Source organism: Alosa alosa, chromosome 7 (assembly GCF_017589495.1).
Source record: "Alosa alosa isolate M-15738 ecotype Scorff River chromosome 7, AALO_Geno_1.1, whole genome shotgun sequence".
Classification (NCBI taxonomy): domain Eukaryota; kingdom Metazoa; phylum Chordata; class Actinopteri; order Clupeiformes; family Clupeidae; genus Alosa; species Alosa alosa.
The window spans coordinates 15,930,300-15,953,892 of NC_063195.1; the positions used below are offsets into that span (position 1 = coordinate 15,930,300).

Consider the following 23,593-nt stretch of genomic DNA (forward strand, 5'->3'; position numbering starts at 1 on the left):
TGTTCATTCTTACCGATGTTCGAATTTATCGTGACTAAATTCAAGATGGCTGCAAACGCTAAACTTCGTGGAAGATACTGTCTGTATAAATCGTCTTGTAAGTAAACTACCAGTGCTTTTTCAAAGTTCTCAATGTCTCGTTTTAAATGTCAGGGCCCTCGGAAGTCTACCAATGAAGTGTGGAGATACATTGAGCATCGTAAATGGATGTAAAACAGTGATTTATTTGCATGGCTAGCCCGATGCCGAAGCACCACTATTGAAAAAGCTGTTGGTAGCATCGGCTAACTAGCGCCAGATTTTGGAGTGCAGGGGACAAGCCGAGATGGGCAATGAGACATACGTTCACACTCGGTATCATGTTTCAATACACTTTAGGTCAATATCACACCGGAATTCTCCTTTAACTGGTACACTTCATTTTAATGGGTTTATGCCACTGTATCAAACAGCAATAAGTGTGTACCAACACAGTTGATATATGTACTATGTAGTGAATTAGTAGACCTGTTCCAAGACATCGAAGACATAACATACATGTCATATGTACATGTAAGTAATTAACTGGTACACTAAATAGGTTTATTCCACTGTATCAAAGAGTAACAAGGTTGTAGCAGCACAGCTGTTATATGTACACTGAAGACAATGAGGCCTTGACTGGAGCTAAGAATGCTTTGTATATCAAATCTATCATGACCAAATTTACCCCATCCAGCAGGTCTCAGGTCAGCTCTTTGCCTCTGATGAAAATTTAGGCAAATTGGCAAAGTTTTGTAAAAGCACTCAGTATTACAATGTAACAACTATATGTAGGTACCCACAAATACATAATGCAAGTACAATGATAGTACCTGATAGTACATGTTGTTACACAGGTTGTACCACTGTACCTAATTAGGTAGGTACACTGTAACAGTGACACATTAAAATAAAGTGTTACCGTATGTAGATATGGGCCTTAAAGGCGATATAAAGAACAATAAACTGCATAAGTAAATGTATGTAGATATGGGCCTTAAAGGCGCTATAAAGAACAATAAACTGCATGAGTAAATGTATGTAGATATGGGCCTTAAAGGCGATATAAAGAACAATAAACTGCATAAGTAAATGTATGTAGATATGGGCCTTAAAGGCGCTATAAAGAACAATGAACTGCATAAGTAAATGTATGTAGATATGGGCCTTAAAGGCGCTATAAAGAACAATAAACTGCATAATTAAATGTACTGTATGTATATATGGGCCTTAAAGGCGCTATAAGCAAGGTTGAGCAACTTCACTTCAGTTGATGTTCAAACAAAACAGAGAGGTAGCTCGCTCCTCCCTCACCTTCCGACCAATTAAATTGAAATTGCAATTGAAACTCTCCTAAACGTGCAGAAATCAATTTGCCAATTGGCTTTTACTGCAAACATAGACAAATCAGCTCGATGCTTGCACATACCACACAATAACCACTAACTTCATGCCTAATAAACCTTCACCCACCATTGTCAGTTAGAGCCCTATGTGTCCTCTAACCCAGGCATAATCAACACAGTCTCACCCATCATGTCAGTTAGAGCCCTATGTGTCCTCTAACCCAGGCATACAGTAATCAACACAGTCTCACCCACTATGTCAGTTAGAGCCCTATGTGTCAGTTAGGGCCCTATGTGTCAGTTAAGGCCCTATGTGTCAGTTAAGGCCCTATGTGTCCTCTAACCAAGGCATAATCAGCACAATCTCACCCACTATGTCAGTTAGAGCCCTATGTGTCAGTTAGGGCCCTATGTGTCCTCTAACCAAGGCATAATCAGCACAGTCTCACCAACCATGTCAGTTAGGGCCCTATGTGTCACTCACTTGGCAAATCCAATGAAGTCCTCGTGGTTGGTGTTGATGTAGGAGAGCTCCATGTCGATCAAGAGCAAGACCTGGTTAAGAGAGGACAACAGCTGGTGATTAAATCATGGCAAGGAGGATTCGTAGAAATCTGCCACAGGTCTCATGGATTCATTTACAGTCCTTCAAAACAATACAGAACGCTAACACATATAGCTACAAATGGTATCTCCCTCTCTCTCTCTCTCACACTCACACACACACACACACACATAAACTCTCCCTTTCACACACACACACACACACCTGCTCTTTGGTCTTGCCTTCTCGCTCCCTCACATGGGTGGTGACGATCCGCTCAGTTTCCTCTCTTAGCCGGGGGTAAGAAGTCAGCTGGATAAACACACACACACAGAAAAACACTACTGCAGAAGTTGAAGAAACACACAAGCACCAAAAACTACAAGTGCACAGGCATGCACATGCACTCTCTTTCTTTCTCTCTCTCTCTCTCTCTCTCTCTCTCATGCACACACTTGTACATACTGTTGCTTGCATTCAAGCTTAGCCTCACATAAATATCACTTATTTTAACTCTCTAAAATCATGCAGAGCAACACACACACACACACACACACACACACACACACACACACAGTTCTCAGGAGAAATGGGGTAGGAAGATTGAGGCCCTTGTAGAGAGGTGCACTGTGGGTAGCATGCAGTGAGCGGTCACAACTCAGTCTAGAATGAAGCAGGAGGAGTAATAAGCTCCATCACAGTGTGTGAACAGTAGGGATGCGCTAAAGCAAGGTTGTTACTGCATATTTGCACATGTTCTTGGGGGGGGGGGCATTATTCTAGCATTATTTTGCCAAATTTTGCTAATGAGATTTGTTTGATATTGTGTATAAATAGTGTACATCCTTAATTAGAACTTATTGTTCATAAAGCATTTTTTTTTTATTTACAGTGTTTGCAACTGAGTGTGACCTGTGAGTGTGTTAGTGAGGGGCCCAGTTGAGAGGGATTAAAGATGGGAAGGAGACCGGATTTGGGGACTGAAGTGACGTGTTATCAGTGGTGTGTTACAGAGGACAACTCCCACCCACACGCACACTTCAAAAAAAGTGGGTATTGGTTCAACTCGCACTGCTAGGGCAGTGTCAGGGAACTACAATGAAGAGAATATGTCTACTAGTACGACAAGATTACAGGACGGATTCGATTATTGGATTGGTGTGTCAACCAGAGCGAGAGAGAGAGGGAGATTGTCATTGGCAGAAAAACAAGGGGAAAAAATGAGTGCCTTGACTTAAATAAAATTTTAAAAGAAAGAATTAAAAGAAATAAAATCACCAGTGTGAGGTTAATCCATTGGAGTAAAGGGGAAAAGACAGCACTAGCTCTTTTGACTGGACAAGGGGGTCAAAAAATTACAAACAACTGGAGAGGACGGGTGAGGACATCTGGGGCGCATTCCAATAACGTAAGCTAAATTAACTTATGATAATAATAATAATAATAATAATAATAATAATAACGTAAGCTAAATTAACTCAGAATAAAAATAATAATAATGATACATTTTAATTTAATTAAAAGCACCCTTTCATGACACCAAAGTTTGATTCACAAATACAAACATACCAATACAATTTATAAAACATTACCATATATTTAGAATAAGTTAGAACTCTCCTAGGAGAGGAGTCCTGTGACTTCGTTTTCCAGGGGAAATAATGCCATGAGGTTATAATGTTTTTTTTTTAATAATTAAAAAAATCAATAATTATTTGTGGAGTAAAATGCAATATGTCCCAAGAGTTCTTGCTTAGTGTGTGTGTGTGTTTATTGCAGTCATTAGTAAAACTAGCCTGTTACCCGACACAAGATAAGCATTTTTTAGATTTTGGGGGTTTAACTTGCGGCTAGGGAAGTTGAGTGTAACAGGAAGCAAGTAAGGGGGAGAGATAGGAGGGAGGGGTAGCATCGGAAAACTGACTGCAGGTCGGAATCAAACTCTAGTCCCCGTAGACGCTTGGACACGTACAGTATGTGGTCAGGATGCGGTCGCTTGTGCCACAGCTCTCTTTAGATTTAGCATTAGTCATTATGGGAAAACAACGTTTAGCTACTTTTTGGAATAAACTAAAGGAGTATGGTTAGCAGTGCGTCGAACTCTACCAATGGCTGCGCTGATGACGTCATTTCTATGCTAAATGTGTATTTTCTATAGAACTGAGTAAACAACTACTTTTAAAGCCTATGTTTACAAGGTTGGTTATCAGCCCCTTGGAAAACTAGAAGTGAGCAAAGGGTCCCCAAACCAAATCTCAATTGAGATGACAATCAGAGTGGTATCAGCCAGGGGTGCATTCCCCAAAACCATAGCAACTTTGTAAGTTGCTATGCTTTTGGGAAACGCACCCCAGGGTAGCTCTGACCAGCTTTTTTCATCAGATGGCTAACAGCTTCTGAGCTAATTTAGCCCTTTTCTCGGTTAACTGAAGCTTTTACTGAGGTAGATTAGCCTTTTTGAACTTTTTTCTGAGTTAATTTAGCCAGGCTTGCCACTTATCCTCATTTTTGGAATACGCCCCTGTGGTACACATACACATACAATCAGCATCACAACACAACCTGGACACCCAAGACTGTCCGTGTCCAGGAGACACACACACTCTCTCTCTTTCAACACACAAACACACACACTCTCTCTCTCTCTCTCTCTCTCTCTCTCTCTCTCCCCAACTATGTCTTCCTTGTCTTCGTTGACTTTATAGTTCTCTCCTTCTTTTCTTGTCCTCTCACATCTCCTCCTCCTCCTCCTCTCTGTTTCTTGTCTTTCGCTTTACCTTCTCTGTACACTTGCGGATCAGCGTGGAGAGCTCAGACACCACCACGTCCACGCATTTCAGACACGGCTCCTTCAGCTTAACGATCTGTTTCTTCACGATGGCCTCAAATGCCATGTCTGGCGTGAACAGCCCCGTCCTGATGCACCATGGGATTTTTTTAAAAAAGTGGGCGGGGAGAGGGAGCAGGTGAGGGGCAGGGGAGAGTTTTTAATTCAATTTAATGTGGCAAGGTTGGGTTGGTTGGCGGGTGGGTTGGGTTGGGTTGGGAGAGTGGGGGGGGGGGTAAGGAAGAAGCATTGAAGCATTTTTATTGGATGAGGAAATTGAGACTTGACAGGGACACAATGGTAGTATTTCCATTGGATGAACAGGGGGAAGGGGGGGGGGGGTGGAGAGCAGTGTTTTGATTGGAAGAGGATAATAATAAAAGTTGAGAGGAGAGGGAGTAAGCTAAAGGAAGTAAGTATGGTTGTTGATGTGAAGTGACATGCAAAGATAAATATGAGATAGGGTGGTGACAGCAATGCAAGAAATACAGAAAGACAAAGAAAACAAGACAAGAACAGAGAAAAAAAAAAGATTGTTTAGTTCATTAGTCATCATTCAAGACAACACTCTGGTAGACCAGCTACAGGTTTTGGGTACCGGCAACGATGACTGCAATGAGGGGAGTGAGGCAAGCAAGGCCACTTAGTCCTACATAATACCAAAACAAGCAAACAAACAAAACAACAAACAAACAAACAAAATAACAAACTACTCCACAGCACCAGCTGTCACCAAGCTTCCTCGCCAACTGCAGCATTGGTGAGATCATGATGGCTCTTAACACACACACACACCGTCTAGTGACTGGGCAAACATGGCTCTGGGGTTTAGGTTTTCTGTGATGACCTAAACCACCAATAATGGGTAAGATGTTGCTTGCTGATCACCACATTGACTCATCTAACAACACCAACAGCCAATCGATTCGCTCCTCACAGAGCCCCGATTGCCCATCTGCCATGATGAGACCATCATCATGATGGCCAAGCTAAGCCACCGACTGAAGAGAACACTCACCATCCACCAACACCAGTGGAGAAGATGTAGGATGCACATCTTGCATGAGTTGCTGCCTTTTGATGGAGTATTGTCCAAGCAATGTCAATTCGAAATCTTATTCAAGTGCCATGTTGTACAATTGATTACAATTGCTAGGTTAACTTTAAATTAAATGTAAAATGTCCAACTTATGGACTAGCTTATTGGAGACAATTCAGTTGGAGAATACTGGCAATGAAACATGAAAACCTGTAGCTGGTCTACGAGAGTGCAAGTTGATGAAAGCTAGACCATGCCTTTCTTCTTCATCAACCCTTAAATATGTCTGTCCATCACAGCAAAATAAAACCACACCAAAATCCCCGCGCTGGGGCACTTAAGACAGGGAGCCAGTAGGGCTGTTGGAGGTCAGAGGAGGGGGGCACTTCAGTACATTCAGACCCCACACAACAGGCAGGAAGTAGAAAACCAAGGTCTGGAAACTGTGTTCTGATTTGTCAATCTGCTCTGAATCCTTGTTTTCGACACTAGCTGGTACGTCAGTTATATTTTCGATTGAAGGCTGATGATTTAGCTGTGAATATGATCACTTCTTGAAAACTGCAAGAGTACATCTGCATCTTCTCTCATCATATCCAGGATTGGACTCCATCCTAGCTCAAGCTCCAAGCAAATGGTTTGGCTAGTTCTTGATCTCAGGACAGATTTACAGTTAAACTGGGCTATCAGTACCATCAGTTAGACTTGAGGGTACCACAACGAAATGTTTGGCAAATATTGGCCAACCAATTTTTTTTTCCTCTCTGTCAAACCCTGCAGAGCATGTTGGGACCTTAAAGCCGCCCCCCTTTTCCGAATTGCACTATGCCTCCTCCAACCCCGCTGTTTCCTGCTGGACAGCAGTGACAGCGCCCCCTGGTAGGCCAGGAGGAGGTACTGCAGCCTACTCCAGCGGTACCTTGCAGCTGCATTGCCTGACAGTGTTGATCAGTTCCTGAATGACCTGATCGATACACTTCAGACACGGCTCCTTCAGCTTAACAATCTGCTTTTTCACGATGGCCTCGAACGCCAAGTCGGGCGTGAACAGCCCCGTTCTGAGGGCATAGACATACAAAGACACATCCGCACACACAGGGACAACGACGCACAACAGGAGCAGAAGGGAGAGCAGGATGTAAAGGGCAACAGGACAGGTGATGGTGAAGAAAGAAAGAAAGAAAGAAAGAAAGAAAGAAAGAAAGAAAGAAAGAAAGAAAGAAAGAAAAGAAATAGAGGATTTGTTGAAAACACAGAATAGACATCTCAATAGTAAATTTGAGGTGTGAATGAAAAAGAGAGAGAGAGAAAGGAACACACACAAATACACAAAACACACACACACACACACACACACACACACACACACACACACACACACACACACACACACACACACACACACACACACACACACACACAAACAAACATAGAACAGGGGTTGACAGGTGAGTTGTGTTGCCAGGTGTGCAAGACCAAAAGAAAGTGGGGAAAAAAGAGAAACAGAATCAGCTTTAGCCATCAAATACATTACTATTGACAAATGAGGCTAGAATACCTCAGACAAAACCTCTAGCACAACACATTGACATTTAGATAGATAGATAGATAGATAGATAGATAGATAGATAGATAGATAGATAGATACAGTAGATAGATAGATAGATACAGTAGATAGATATATAACAGACAAAGTGAGAAAGGGAGTGAGAGAAAATCAGTCAAGAATGGCGTGAACTTGAGAAATGACAACAGCAGGGAACCACAGAGATGGAACCAACTCAACAGGTGACAAACACATGGCCACTCTTTTGTGGCTCCTGTCCTACTGCACACTGCAGATTAACCCTTGATGCGCTACAGCTGTGTCATGGCACTACGGTGGTGATCCAATCAGCTAATTAAGCCAAAACACCAGCAATGGTTTCCTGAGCATTTCATCTCTCTGTCTGAGCAGCATCACTTGTACAGGAGCACACCATTAACGTTTAGAGATACTTTAGTGGTGATGGCACAGAACTGCTGTTTATTTTATGAGCATGCTTACAGTAGGTTGATGCTCATAAAATTAATTAAACAACAACAACAAAAAAAACATTTAAAAACTCTTTGGTGATTAGAGATATATTTAGTCTCATGAGTATGCTGTTATATTGAATATGCTGCTACAAGCACAGTTTAGTGCAGTAGTGTAACGCATATATACTGTAGCAGCGGGGTGAGTGTACTTGCCTGACACCATGGATGTTCTTGATGGCATAACTGATCTCTCTCCTGAGCTCCTTCTCATCAAACTTCATCTGTGATCAGAACATTAGCACATACACATGAAACATTATAGGTCAGGCTGCACTGTGATCAGAACATTAGAACATACACATATAAAAAATTATAGGTCAGGCTGCACTGCAGTTAACAGTAGTGTAGAGGCTAGGGCATTGGGCTAGCTGGTTTTGCCCTTGGACACTTAACCCCAGAGTTGCTTCAGGGGGATTTTTGCCAGCAAAGGGTGTCTGTGTCACTTTGAATGAATGTGTTCTACATTACTGCCTTTGAAGAACAACGAAAACAACTCACACCTTAATTGATTTTGTAAACATTAATATTGCAAACAGTAACCCCCGCCTCCCACAAAAACGTACAGTGCTCTATCAGGGGCCTTGGTGTCACATTGCTGTAACAGTTGCTCTCGCACTACTTTCTTATTATACTGCTGGAACTACATAGGGCACCTTGAAGAGCTCGTAGGGGAAGATCTCGTGGAAGACGCGGTTGATGCGAGCACCTCCAGAAAGTTCCACAGTGTCCACTTGGTCACCTGAACCCTCGATGCGCTTCTCAAAGTCCACACCGAACTGTTGAACCATCCTTAAGGGAGGACAGAGTAAGGTTGAGTGGGACTGTGTACAAGATTGTGTCTGTGTCTGTGTCAATATTGCTAGTCACTAGTCAGCTCATACATTAACATACTCTGGAAGGACTTGGAAGGGAAAAATGAAATGTCGTTTCACATCTCATAACAATTCTGTATTGCTATCTGAAATTGCATCAAAAAACAAAAGAAATCTGTGTGAAAATTTTGCAAGGGTACTGTGTGTGCATGTAAATATATGCATGCGGATATATTCATGTATAGGTGTGTGTGTGTGTGTGCTCGCACACATGAACTCACACTGCAGGTCATTCATTTGGAAGTTACTGTGCAAAAGTCAGAGACTGTGTGTGTGTGTGTGTGTGTGTGTGTGTGTGTGTATGTGTGTGTGTATGTGTATGTGTGTGTATGTGTGTGTATGTGTGTGTCTATGTGTGTGCATACGTGCACTCACTGGAGTAAAGCCTTGGTCTTTCGCTGCGGGTCATCGGGCTTGAAGTTTTTGTACTCCTCCACTTCCTTCTCCAGCGAGAGCAGCTGAGACTGCAGTTTGCTGCGCAGAGTCGGCAGAGTGTCGCGGATGTGGTTGGTCAGTTGCTGCAGAGGGAGACCATTGTTATTTTTAAAAAGTGGATGGTGAGATGAACATACAATTGGACGAGAAACATTATGAGGAATAAGATACCTACAGAATGACAAATATATATAGTTTCAGCTTCAGAACAGTAAAGTATAACAAAGAGCGAAAGAGAGGAGAGAGTCAAGATCAGAACTTGGAAGAGACATAAGAAAACAGCGAATGCTGTCATTCATCATTTCAGTTCATCAAGAAAAATACTTAAATAGGACTCACAAAGATAAAGAGCAGTGCAGAAAGAGAAATGGACGTCAGGCTGAAACTGACATGAAACACCTTTGAGGGACCTCTTCTTTGACTAGCCTATTTGGGCTAGTGGTTCTCAGACTTTTTCCATCTCTCCCCACTTTGGAGGTAGGGAATTTTCAAGCCCTACCTGACCCCCATCACCCCAGCAAAATGGAAACGTTAAAATAATATTTTGGCATTTTGGTTTCATGTTACTTTTCCCGTTTCAGTCCGCTGGATCAGATGTTATTTTATTTCATATGCCTGTCTGTTTATGACTCCTATGTTTGTGTGTGGCTATTTTGTTTTGAGTCTATGACCTTCCATGTAAATAAAGAAAGGTGTTATCATTCCTGTTCATCGCACCCCTACCTGTCATGTCTTTATTCCCCACTAATGGGGCCAGCCCCTCACTCACGCTAAGATCTCAAACTTCTCTTTTGTTTTAGATTTATTTGTTAATGTAATTTTGCTCCTTATTTCTCCTAAAGGCAGTTTAGGAGAAACAGATCAAATCTCAATGAGAGCTGATTTATTTCTTGGGAGAGAAAAAAAAGACACATTTTTAAGACAAGATATTTTCCTTTGGGATGCCACTCAGTTGAGCTCAATTATGTATGGAGAAATAGGCTAAACAAAGGAGATGACCAGACCAGGTGAGACATGGGTAAGACGACAACGAGACTTACCTGGTTGAGGGCCTTCTGCAGGTGAGGGGTGCCCATCCGCTCGGCTATGTGGCGGTATGCCGGGTGCGACAGGAAGAACTTCCTTTCAGCGGTGAGAGCCGCACTGATGTCCTTCCTGCCGTCAATGTCCTTCTGACTACGGTTCACCACACCAATGTAACCTGGAGGATGAAAACAAGAAATGATGCCTTTATGTCATGTCTACATTATGTCTGTGTAAGCCTTGCTATAATTGCAATTGCATGCATGATGTATGCGTGTGTATGTGTGCATATGTGTGCGTGTGTGTGAGAGTGTGTGTGTAGTCGCTTTGGTTAATTATGTGCCAAATGTAATGTAATGTGTGTGTGTGTGTGTGTGTGTGTGTTACCTCTGCGCAGCGGCAGCAGCTTGTTCTCAAAGATGTCTCCCACTGCTCACACATCACCCTCCAGACCACATAACACACACACACACACGGCTCTCCTACCTCCTAGCTCATGTTTGGCTCTTCTCCTCTCTAGATTCTCTCCTTTTGTCTCTCTCACCACTCCAAATGTAATGTAATGTAATGTAATGTGTGTGTGTGTGTGTGTGTTACCTCTGCGCAGATGCATGATGTATGCGTGTGTATGTGTGCGTGTGTGTGAGAGTGTGTGTGTAGTCGCTTTGGTTAATTATGTGCCAAATGTAATGTAATGTGTGTGTGTGTGTGTGTGTGTGTGTGTGTGTGTGTGTGTGTGTGTGTGTGTGTGTGTGTGTGTGTGTGTGTGTGTGTGTTACCTCTGCGCAGCGGCAGCAGCTTGTTCTCAAAGATGTCTCGATCTGTCCCCTCGTCCATCAGGTCCAGCTTGGTGATCACGCCGATGGTCCTCAGGCCTGGTGGTCAGCACAAGGTCAAAGGTCATCAGGGTCACTTTCAGGTCACCTCGTTAATTTATTAAAAGGAGAAATGCATTCATGTGCAGCCACCCACCCACACACACACACACAAAAGTGACTTGACTTGCATCTTCATAAAAACATGACCCATGACACACACACACACACACACACACACACACACAGGGCATCAATGAATATTCACAGTCTAGTATGTACTATAAAAGTTGTTGAAACAGATAAATACACGCTGACAAACACCAAAACTTACCCTGTGGGTCGACCTCTTTGGCGATCTTGAGGGCGTCTGAGTTGGCCAGGTCAGTGTTAGCTGGCGTCACAGCCAGGATGAGACAATTCTCCCTGGTGATGAACTGAAGAAGCATGTCCCTAATCTGAAACTCGATGTCTACTGGCTGGTCACCCACAGCAACCTTCGTCATGCCCGGGAGGTCGATCAAGGTCAAGTTCAAGACTAGAGGTGGAAGAGGACAAAGAGAGATGGAGTCAAAAATGTGTCAATATGTGTGTGTGTGTGTGTGTGTGTGTGTGTGTGTGTGTGTGTGTGTGTGTGTGTGTGTGTGTGTGTGTGTGTGTGCATTCAAGGTTTCTACAGATTTCAACAAGTTAAATTTCTGTAAGACCCCGTAAGGGAGGAGATATAGACAGGAAGTTTCTTCAAAGGGAGACGTTCTTTTTTTTTCTGCTATGCCTTTATTTTTGTCTGGATATGTACGGTATGTTGGGTTGTGTACTGTGGAGACACTAAGCGCTCCGACTGATGAACGGTCGGTGAGGCCTGATGTGTCAGAGTGCTTGTGGACTCCATGTCGAGCTTGACAGGACACAGGTGCCATTAATTGAGGCAACTTGCCTATTTAAGACTAGGAAGTGGCTAGGGATGAAACACACTGACGAAGGCCACAAGGCCGAAACATTTGTTACTTGTTACCCCTGTTGCTACATGACAATAAGTCAGCGAAAAAGGAATACAAAAAAAAAATGGAGTGCGATCAACAAATTATATGAAGGACAATCAGACTAAGCAGTAATATTGCTAGTACATATTGTTTTTACTGCAAAAAAATTCTATCCAGGCCGCAAAGTTTGTATCAGTTATCAGTTCCGTGTTGATCTTGTTTTGTAGTTACACACCTAGTGTTTTATTCGTTTATATATTTAAGACTGTTTAAAACATAACATTTATATGATCAGATTTTTAGCAATAGGCTAATTGGTCTAACCCACTTTCATTGGATTATGCTAAGCTAGGCTAATGGTCTCAGACTGGGTTATTGCACACACTTATGCTAAACTAGGCTAATGGTCTCAGACTGGGATATTGCACACACTTATGCTAAGCTAGGCTAATGGTCTCGGACTGGGTTATTGCACACACTTATGCTAAGCTAGGCTAATGGTCTCGGACTGGGTTATTGCACACACTTATGCTAAGCTAGGCTAATGGTCTCAGACTGGGTTATTGCACACACAGACAAGAGAAGGGTATGAATCCCCCCAACTAGCTTTTGGTGTGTCCCTGGTATTACTGTTGAATTTGTGGACTTGGAGATTGATGGCTATGGATCTGTTTATCTGTATGATTGTGTGTGTGTGTAAAAGTGTGTGTGTGTGTGTGTGTGTGTGTGTGTGTGTGTGTGTGTTACCGTTGGGTGAGAAGACTCGAAGGTTGATGGGTATGGGGGAGATTCCCTTATTGGAACCAGTGATCCGGTCCGTCTCCGCCTCAATCTCCCGACGGACTTCATCGAAGTCCACAAACTTCTTGTCCTTACAGTGCAGGAACTCGGCATACTCTGGACAGACACAGACATATGGATATGTATAAACTCTGGCCAGACACAGACGGATGGATATATATAAACTCTGGACAGACACAGACATATATAAACTCTGGCCAGACAGAGACGGATGGATATATATAAACTCTGGACAGACACAGACATATGGATATATATATATAAACTCTGGCCAGACACAGACATACATGTATGGATATATATAAACTCTGGACAGACACAGACATACATGTATGGATATATATAAACTCTGGACAGACACAGACATATATAAACTCTGGCCAGACACAGACGGATGGATATATATAAACTCTGGACAGACACAGACGGATGGATATATATAAACTCTGGACAGACACAGACATATATAAACTCTGGCCAGATGTATGGATATATATAAACTCTGGACAGACACAGACATATGGATATATATATATAAACTCTGGACAGACACAGACATACATGTATGGATATATATAAACTCTGGACAGACACAGACATACATATATATATATATATATAAACTCTGGACAGACATATATATATATATATATATATATATATATATATATATATATATATATATATATATATATATATATATGTCATATGGATATATATAAACTCTGGCCAGACACAGACATATGGATATGTATAAACTCTGGACAGACACAGACGGATGGATATATAAACTCTGGACAGACACAGACAGTTTGTGTTTGTGTGTGTGCATGTGTTTGTGTGTGTGTGTGTGTGTTTGTTTGTGTGTGTGTACATGTATTTTGCATTATTGATTGTACATTCCACATAGTGCTGCAACTAACGACTCGTTTCATTTATCTTTTTGAGATATTATAATTGACATATAATTGACATATGTCAATAATGTCAATATGTCAATTATTTTTCTTGATTAATCAATTAGTTATTTGATCGATAAAATGCCAGAAAATTGTGAAACAATTTTGATCATTCTTTTCCAAAGCCCAAGATTATGATATCAAATGCCCTTGTTCTGTCCACACACCACAGATATTTAGTGCACTGGCATATAGGAGTAAGTGATTAACTTAATAGTAATTGATAAATCGATTAATCATCGCAACCTAATGTTGAGTGTAGTGTGTGTTACTGTAACATCTATACATGAGTGTGTAACAGGGGCAGCCGTGGCCCACTGGTAAGCACTCTGTAACCAGAGGGTTGCCGGTTCGAGCCCCGACCAGTGGGAATGGCTGAAGTACCCTTGAGCAAGGCACCTAACCACTCACTGCTCCCTGAGCACCGCTGTTGTAGCAGGCAGCTCACTGCGCAGGGATTAGTGTGTGCTTCACCTCACTGTGTTCACTGTGTGCTTCATGAGTGTGTTTCACTAATTCACGGATTGGGATAAATGCAGAGACCAAATTTCCCCTCACAGGATCAAAAGAGTATATATACTTATACTTAACTCATAGGGTGATGTAGTGTTTTAGTGTGTATATTTCTGTATGTGTGTTTGTAGTGTTTTAGTGTGTATATTTCTGCATGTGTCTTTGTAGTGTTTTAGTGTGTATATTTCTGCATGTGTGCTTGTAGTGTTTTAGTGTGTATATTTCTGATTGTGTGATTGTAGTGTTTTAGTGTGTATATTTCTGATTGTGTGTTTGTAGTGTTTTAGTGTGTATATTTCTGATTGTGTGTTTTCATGGTCATTTCTGTATGTGGGTGTGCGTGTGTGTGTTTTTATGTATGTGTGTGTTTTTTATGTATGTGTATGTTTGCTTGTTCATATCGGTGAGGATACTGTGCACTGCACAAGTGTGTGTGTCTCCAACACAGGGAGAAAGCTTTCCTGTGTAACCAACTCTCACTCTCACCCCATGTGGTCCCATTTCCCATGGACTTACAAAGTCCTCTCAGCCTTAAAGGTACAGTACCTCATATTTACTATGAACCAACTGTGGCCCCTCATAGCCTTAAAGGTGGTGCATTGTGGAGAATGACTTTTGAATGAGTGAGTGTTTACAGTCTTACAGGGTGTTAGGGTAAAAGTGGTCTACGTGTGTGTGTGTGTGTGTGTGTGTTTTACCTGCTATGTTGTTGACCAGCTGAAGGACCAAAGGTCTGCGGGTGACGATCCCTGAGCCTCGTGGAAGAAAGTCCCTGATGGAGATGAGGACAGATCAGAGTGGAGAACATGAGAATTCCTTAGAACGTAGCAACCGTGTTAAACACACGTGTATCACTCACAGAATACTGTGTGTTCAGAGCGTTAGTAAATACATCTAGTGGTACAGTTACACAGACACACAACGTTTATTTATGCTGTACATTGAGTCAAGTCAAGTCAAGTCGGCTTTATTGTCAATTTCTTTACATGCACTGGTCATACAAAGAATTGAAATTTCGTTTCTTACTTTCCTATGCAGACATAGACATACTTTAGACATAGACATAGCCATAGACAATAAAAAATAAAAATATACAGACATACCACATACAGACATTAAAGTGCGAGACTGAAATATAGAACATATATTAGAATATAGAAATATAGAATATATATAAAAAAAGAGGTAGTGGTGTTGTATATTTACATAGCAGCATTGTGGCAGAGTGATAAATAACATTGATAGCATTTACATGAAGTTTAAACTTGTGCTTGTGTGTACTGTATATTTACATTGATATGCAGTCATTTCAAGTACATCAGGCTTGATATGAAGCAGCAGGGTAGGTAGGGGGTTAGGGTAGACAGGATCCTAGGTTCCTGTCTGGCTGGTGGGTGGGGGGGCCGTCAGTGATAGGAGAGTGGGTAGAGTGTTCAGCATCCTGATTGCTTGGTGGATGAAGCTACTTGCAAGTCTGGTGGTGCGGGAGCGGAGGCTCCTGTACCTCTTTCCAGAGGGCAGAAGGCTGAACAGTTCGTGTGCAGGGTGGGTTGTGTCCTTGACAATAATTAGTGCCTTTGCGGGTGAGGCGGGTGGTGTAAATGTCCTGCAGGGAGGGGAGTGGTGCTCCAATGATCCTCTTAGCTGTGTTAACAATGCGCTGGATGGTCTTCCTGTTCTGATTTGTGCAGCTTCCGCCCCACACTGTGATGCAGCTGGACACGATGCTCTCGATGGTCCCTCTGTAGAATGTGGTCATGACGGGAGGTGTGGCACTTGCCTTCTTCAATTTGCGCAAGAAGTAGAGGCGCTGCTGGGCTTTCTTCGCCAGTGATGCTGTGTTGGTGGTCCAGGAGAGGTCGTCGCTGATGTGCACCCCCAGGAATTTTGTGCTGCTCACTCTCTCCACAGCATCTCCAGTCGATGGACAGTGGTGGCAGTTGTTTGTGGCCTCTCTGAAAGTTGACAACAATCTCCTTTGTCTTGCTGACATTCAGCAGGAGGTTGTTGTCTTTGCACCATTTGGCCAGCAGGTCTACTTCTTCTCATCGCCCTTAATAATGATGGCCACCAGTGTTGTGTCGTCCGCAAACTTCACCAGATGGTTGGAGCTGTGAGTGGTTGTACAGTCATGTGTTAGCAGTGTGAAGAGCAGGGGGCTGAGCACACACCCTTGCGGGGCCCCCGTGCTCAGGGTCAGAGTGCTTGAGGTGTTGTTCCCGACACGTACTGCTTGTGGTCTCTTGCAACAGGAAGTCCAGCAGCCAGTTGCAGAGGGAGGTGCTGAATCCTAGCTTGTCCAGTTTGCTGATGAGTTGTTGTGGTATTATGGTATTGAATGCTGAACTGAAGTCTATGAACAGCATTCTCACATATGAGTCTTTATTGTCCAAGTGGGTGAGGGCTGGATGGAGGGCAGAGCAGATTGCATCCTCCGTGGATCGTTTGGCTCGGTATGCAAACTGGAAGGGGTCCAGGGTGGGGGGTAGGGTGGCTTTGATGTGTGACATGACTAGCCGTTCGAAGCACTTCATGATTATGGGCGTGAGTGCTACAGGACGGTAGTCATTGAAGCATGATGGTGAGGATTTCTTTGGCACGGGTATGATGGTGGCAGCTTTGAAAAGTGATGGGATGACCGCTTGCTCCAGAGAGGTGTTGAAAATGTCTGTAAAAACATCCTTCAGCTCTTCTGCACAGTCCTTCAACACTCGGCCTGGTATGTTGTCTGGGCCTGCTTTGATTGATGACATTTTAGTATAGTGACATCATCCAAATAATATCTGGAGTAGACTGGGGGTATTCAAAGCAGTTACTGCATTCACCCATTCACGTTTACCCATTCCCACAGTGATGGCTGCCATGCATTCACCCATTCACGTTTACCCATTCCCACAGTGATGGCTGCCATGCATTCACCCATTCACGTTTACCCATTCCCACAGTGATGGCTGCCATGCATTCACCCATTCACGTTTACCCATTCCCACAGTGATGGCTGCCATGCATTCACCCATTCACGTTTACCCATTCCCACAGTGATGGCTGCCATGCATTCACCCATTCACGTTTACCCATTCCCACAGTGATGGCTGCCATGCATTCACCCATTCACGTTTACCCATTCCCACAGTGATGGCTGCCATGCAAGGTGCCAATGGGAGTAAATTGGAGCTCAGGGTCTTACTCAAGAATACTTCCACACAGACGCCACACACACACACACACACACACACACACACACACACACATCAAACTGCAGCAGGTTCACACACCCTCCCACTGCCCACACAGTACCCTCCAGTCCACACAATACACACAATACACACACACACACAGCAAACTGCAGCAGGTTCACACCCTCCCACAGCCCACACATCACCCTCCAGACCACACAACACACACACACACACACATACAACAAACTGCAGCAGGTTCACACACCCTCCCACTGCCCACACATCACCCTACAGACCACACAACACGCACGGACGCACGCACGAACTAATAAAACACATACACATACAACTTATATTTTCCTGAAATATTATTTATTAAATAATTGTAGTAAAAAGTATTTTTGCATGGATTCTACTTTTTAAATACCGGTATATGTATATTTTAACCCTTAGTACCCTAAGCTGTTTTTAGGGCATTTTCACTACCTTTATTCATAAGGATTTATTCTGGTCATTGTAAGTGTCCCACAGTAATCATTTCATGTATTAGTACTAGCATTGATTTTATTTTGATTTTTAAAGAATTAAAATTAAAAAGCGTATTATAAAAATCTTATATTTTGACATGTATCTCACCACAGCAAGCTCATAGCTCTACATGCATTTCATGTGTGTGTAGGGCAGACTGTCCTGAATCTGGCAATATCATTGCCACGGTGGAGGGATTCTCTGGGGCTGAGCAATTTACAGACATATGTGGTGTGCGCCTTACAGAAATAAATACCATTTTTTTATTTAGTGATTAAAAATGATCTTTCTGCAATCCATATCTGTAACACGAACTGATCTGACCTGACTTGACCCGAGTTTAAGTGTTGGCCTATGTGTGCCTGTCTGCACTCATGATTCTCTACAACTTTTTACTTCATTGCCATGAACAAAGTAAAGGCAAAAAAGGGGTTTCTTTGTCGAACAAATTGCAGATGCAATGTGAGCCTTGAATTGAATGCAGGAATTTGCTAGGATCTTAAAACCAGATTATGAACATTCTTTGCCATAGAGAAACACACAATAGCGTTGGATTATAAAGATGCTTTGCCACAAAAACGAGAGGTAAGTCGAGCTATATGAAGTTATTATTTTGCCGTCACTTAGTCTGTTTTATAACCCAGAAGGATGTATCAATACTTGGTATCAAATGATAGCTCTGTGTCTCCTCTTTCATCTGACATGCGTGGCATATCTATCCGATCACAGGTCCGCGAGTAGGCTAATTCAAACGAGAGTAATGGGTGTGCAGTTGGTTTTTGTACATGCCGTTATTATTTTGCAGTCACTTCATCTGTTTTCATAAGCCAGAAGGATCGACATACTTAATGGATAGCCCTGTGTCTCCTCTTTCATCTGATATGCTTGCCATATCTATGCGTTCACGGGTTCGCGAGTAATTCAAACAACAGTAATGGATGCGCAGATGAACGCAGAGACTGTAAATATGATGCAATTTGATTTCATTTCATGATTTTTTTAATCTTCATACTTTAACGTACAGACAAGTGAGTGGTCTCGTTGGAAAGCCCCACCTTCTGCTCTGTCACACAATAAAGGCTTCTCGCTGCTATGAACAGTTGCGGAGCAATGTAACACAGAAGAAAGGGTATGTTTTTTGACACACTTTGCGTCAATCGGCTTCTAAGGGTTAAAATCTCACGTACCCCCATTTGAGAACCAGTGGCCTAACTCATGTTTGGCTCTTCTCTTCTCTAGATTTTCTCCTTCTGTCTCTCTCACCACTCTGTCTCTCTTACTCTTATGTCTCGAATGCAACTTGCACTTGCAAGTACACATGGGCACACACACACATGGGCACACACACACATACGGGCACACACACACACACACACACATGGGCACACACACACACACACACACGGGCACACACACACACACACACACAGGCACACACACGGGCACACACACACACACACAGGTTGGCACTGATGTGAGCCTGATGCAGTTTCAGTTACTTTCCCATCAATTATACATCCAGCCTTTGAGTGAGTGAGTGAGTGAGTGAGTGAGTGAGTGAGTGAGTGAGTGAGTGAGTGAGTGAGTGAGTGAGTGAGAGAGAGAGAACATGAGTAAGAAAACATCAGAAAGAGATAGAGAGAGGGATATAAAGAGAACAAGGGATGAGGGGGGGGGGGGGCAGTCGTCAGAAAGGCAAACTGGAGCAGAGGGAAGAATCTCTGTGTTCTGTCTCCTTTCTTTCTGTCCTTCTTTCAGTCTCTCTCTCTCTCTCTCCATCTGACCCGCAGTGACTGGAACAAAAATCACATCCAGGTCACTGCACACGGCTACCCCGAGGCTGCGCTTAGCATATGTGTGTCTCTGTGTGTGCCTATGTCTCTGTGTGTGTGTGTGTGTGTGTGTGTGTGTGTGACCTAGTCTTTATGGATGCATAGGATAGGTTGTGCAATTTTCATGCTACCATGGCATGGACATAAACTCCCACTTTATCTTTAAATAATGTGTGTGATGGCATGCATTTATTTACACAGGCTTGTGTGGGCCCATGGAAATGTGTGTCCATATGCATGCACACAAGTGTGTGTGTGTGCGTGTGTGCGTGTGTGTGAAAGAGATCCAGGTCAATTCAGCAGGAGGGGGTGGTGTGGTCAAGTTCGTATCCTAGATTAGCACCCCCCAGGGGGTACACACACACACACAATGTTGTCTGTTGTCGCGGCAACAGGCATGTGGACACACCCTTAAGACAAGTCTGGACACTGCAGACAGCTTATGCAGTAGTGAGGATGAGAGAAATTTCTGAACAATTATCTCTTCACATTAGTGTTTCCTGCAGGACATTTGTTAGAGGTGGTGTCTGTATAATATTAATTAATTATATAATACATATTATATTATATTATATCATTATAAATTGTATAATATAAACTGATATAATTGTTTTATATGATTATTTATTCATGACAGCACACATTATGGAGATATTATAGGTAGGCTATACTGTTACTATTACAACTCTTTCTGTATTCAGCTCTCAGCAGGACTGATGCCTGGACATATCGTAAGTAGCCTAATTGGCCTAGTCTACTGGTTGGACTGTTCAGGTTTAAGTTTCAAAAGAATTCTCCTTCGGGCAGGCCCTTTTGCGTCTTGGAATAACACACACTTGTCATCGCTTGTCTTTTTTTATATTTCCAAATTACACACATTTACTAGCTTCTGTTAGCATTAGCACTGTCAGTTAGTTTCAGACTCCATATTCAGTCGGGTTCGCAAGATTTGGGTGAACTGAACAGTATGACTAGACCATGCTTTCTTAAACTGAACAGTATACGTAAATGTGCAAATGTTTAGTCAGTAACCCGTACAAACATGCTTTTATGCAATAGGATGTCATTTACATGCATATAGTGCTGTGCAAAGGTCTTATGCAAAAACATAAAACAAATAAAACATCATGTCCAAACACATTTTCCCTAATCTAATATTGTGTGTCAATTTATTATCATGTTAGATAGAGAGATGTTTTGTTGATCCTTTTAGAAATTCATCTTGCACCATACAGCTCATCAGATAGACACAACAGGACAACCACACACTCAGGACAACCACACACTCGGGACAACCACACACACAACAGGACAACCACACACAACAGGACAACCACACACTCGGGACAACCACACACTCGGGACAACCACACACACAACGGGACAACCACACACACAACGGGACAACCACACACAACAGGACAACCACACACAACAGGACAACCACACACACAACAGGACAACCACACACACAACAGGACTTCCTTGCTTATTCAACGGCATAATGCTTGTAGGGTCGATTGATCTGCAAGCTGGGGTGATAAATAATAAAAAATGAACTTCTTGCCATTTTGAAAAGTATCCTCCTTGATTCACAGCACTGTATCAAACGGGCCTCTGTCTCAAAACCTCTGCACAGCAGGCCTGATGGGTACGTGACTCGACAGGATCATTCTGACCCATCAGGACCCGTCGCCTCTCTGAGGGGGCCGATTAGGGAGACGATAGAACTGAGGAGTCTGATTAGGGAGACAATAGAACTGAGGAGTCTGATTAGGGAGACGATAGAACTGAGGAGTCTGATTAGGGAGACGATAGAACTGAGGAGTCTGATTAGGGAGACGATAAAAGCCACTCTGAGGAGTCTGATTAGGGAGACGATAGAAGCCACTCTGAGGAGTCTGATTAGGGAGACGATAGAAGCCACTCTGAGGAGTCTGATTAGGGAGACGGTAGAACTGAGGAGTCTGATAAGGGAGACGGTAGAACTGAGGAGTCTGATTAGGGAGACGGTAGAAGCCACACGGCTCAGAGTGAGAGGGTCTTGACCATTGAGGGGTGAGTGTGAGCTGTGTGAGCACACACACACACACAGATATATAAACACACAATTACATAAACACACAAGATACATACATACAGACAGATACACACACACACAGATACACACACACTGATACACACACACAGATACAGATACATAAACACACAGATACACACACACAGATACAAAAACACACAGATACGCACACAAACACAGATACATAAACACACAGATACATAAACACACAGATATACACACACACACACACACACACACAGAGATACATACACACAGATACACACACACACACACACACACAGAGATACACATACACAGAAAGACGCAGACACACACCGGCCTTAATTTAGATGTTGGGCAAGGGCCTTCTAGACATGCATTAATTTATAATTCCTTCATTTATAATGCAAAAGTGTCACTCACACACACACACACACACACACACACACACACACACACACACACACACAGTAGATATAAGTACACACACACAGTGGATGGCCAATGACTTTACACTGAATGCTATGACCAGCTCACAGTCTTAGCACGGCTGGCCACAAGGCTTATCACATTACTGCCTTGGCTAGCATAGCTTTAGCCAGGCTGCAAGCCACTAACTAACACTGGTCAGCAGTTGCAAGGGATCGATTTAGACTAGTAGCGACACTCAGAGTTGTCACATTTCTGACTGCATGTATAGGGTAAAAGCATAAGTCACATTTCTGCATGTAAAAAAGCAAATAGCAAAGAGCAAATAGCAAAAACCAAATACATAGAACATCGAAAGAAAAGAAAGTTAATTTCTACCTTGCCTGTATTCATAATCCTTTCAATTTGTTCATAAACATCTCAAGGAGTTATGCATTCTCATGTGTCATACAACTGCTGATGTGCTAAGCCTTAAGTCTTAAAGGGATGTTCTGATGCGCAAAAACAACCTAGGGTCTATTTCCAAAAGCTAACAGGTTCAAACAGTTGTTTGAGAGCATAATGACGTTAATTGCTGCAGTTTTGAGCAAGACAGTTGTTTGTATTAACACCAAACTGTCTTACAATGCAAGTGCAAAGGGCAAAGACAAACATCAAAAACAAACTCTATTTTTCACCACTGACAATGTTCAAATAGCACTAGTTCTACATAACACCAGATTCCAGACACTATGACTGATCAGACTATTTCATAATTACTGCTTAGGAATTCAAGCAGAACAAAGGCGATGAGTCACATTCCATTTCAGAATATTCTCTCAATTTCACAGAACATGGAGGCAAAGTGATGACATCCTTGGTGCTAATCACTACTACACATGGCCACAGAACAGACTGTTAATAATGATTATAAAATGCAGTGTGCTCAATAGGGAGAGATAACAGATAGGCTAGAGTACACATTAAATAAACATGGGATATCTTGTAACTGTTTGGATAAAGTATGTGACAGAAGGTGAAGTAATTGTGAATGATGGGGATAGGTCACAATAATTACATTATCGACTTATAAAATATATGAAAATATTGACAATAACTTTTGCCGCCCTCGATATCGCCCGACCATTGTGTTTACGTCATTGTCACTGGTCGTCATCATATCTGTTACAGATTTGCGGTCGAAAAGATGTCCTAAGATATAGCAGCGTCTAACTTAAAGGAGAAATCCGGCAAATTTTCCTATAGATCTTCCTTTCTCGAGGTCACCGAGTACTACGTCTAACTTAACCTAAAGGCCTGTCTTGCA

General features: G+C 42.6%; 1 protein-coding gene across 5 annotated transcripts in view; it reads right to left on the minus strand.

Moving 5' to 3' along the window:
- Positions 1–23,593, minus strand: part of LOC125297164 (dynamin-2-like) — a 39,502-nt gene that overhangs the window by 12,836 nt on the left and 3,073 nt on the right. For 3 of the 5 annotated variants that reach the window (XM_048247311.1, XM_048247308.1, XM_048247310.1), the window contains exons 2-12: positions 14,956–15,029; positions 12,732–12,881; positions 11,336–11,539; positions 10,966–11,061; positions 10,204–10,364; positions 9,104–9,246; positions 8,510–8,645; positions 8,010–8,077; positions 4,689–4,827; positions 2,137–2,223; positions 1,852–1,922 (exon numbers count right to left, since the gene is read on the minus strand). In XM_048247311.1, the coding sequence (XP_048103268.1) occupies positions 1,852–1,922; positions 2,137–2,223; positions 4,689–4,827; positions 8,010–8,077; positions 8,510–8,645; positions 9,104–9,246; positions 10,204–10,364; positions 10,966–11,061; positions 11,336–11,539; positions 12,732–12,881; positions 14,956–15,029 (1,329 nt within the window). Of the gene's footprint in view, positions 1–1,851; positions 1,923–2,136; positions 2,224–4,688; positions 4,828–6,696; positions 6,836–8,009; positions 8,078–8,509; positions 8,646–9,103; positions 9,247–10,203; positions 10,365–10,965; positions 11,062–11,335; positions 11,540–12,731; positions 12,882–14,955; positions 15,030–23,593 lie in introns of all 5 variants that reach the window. The other 2 variants (XM_048247309.1, XM_048247307.1) reach the window with 1 other exon arrangement.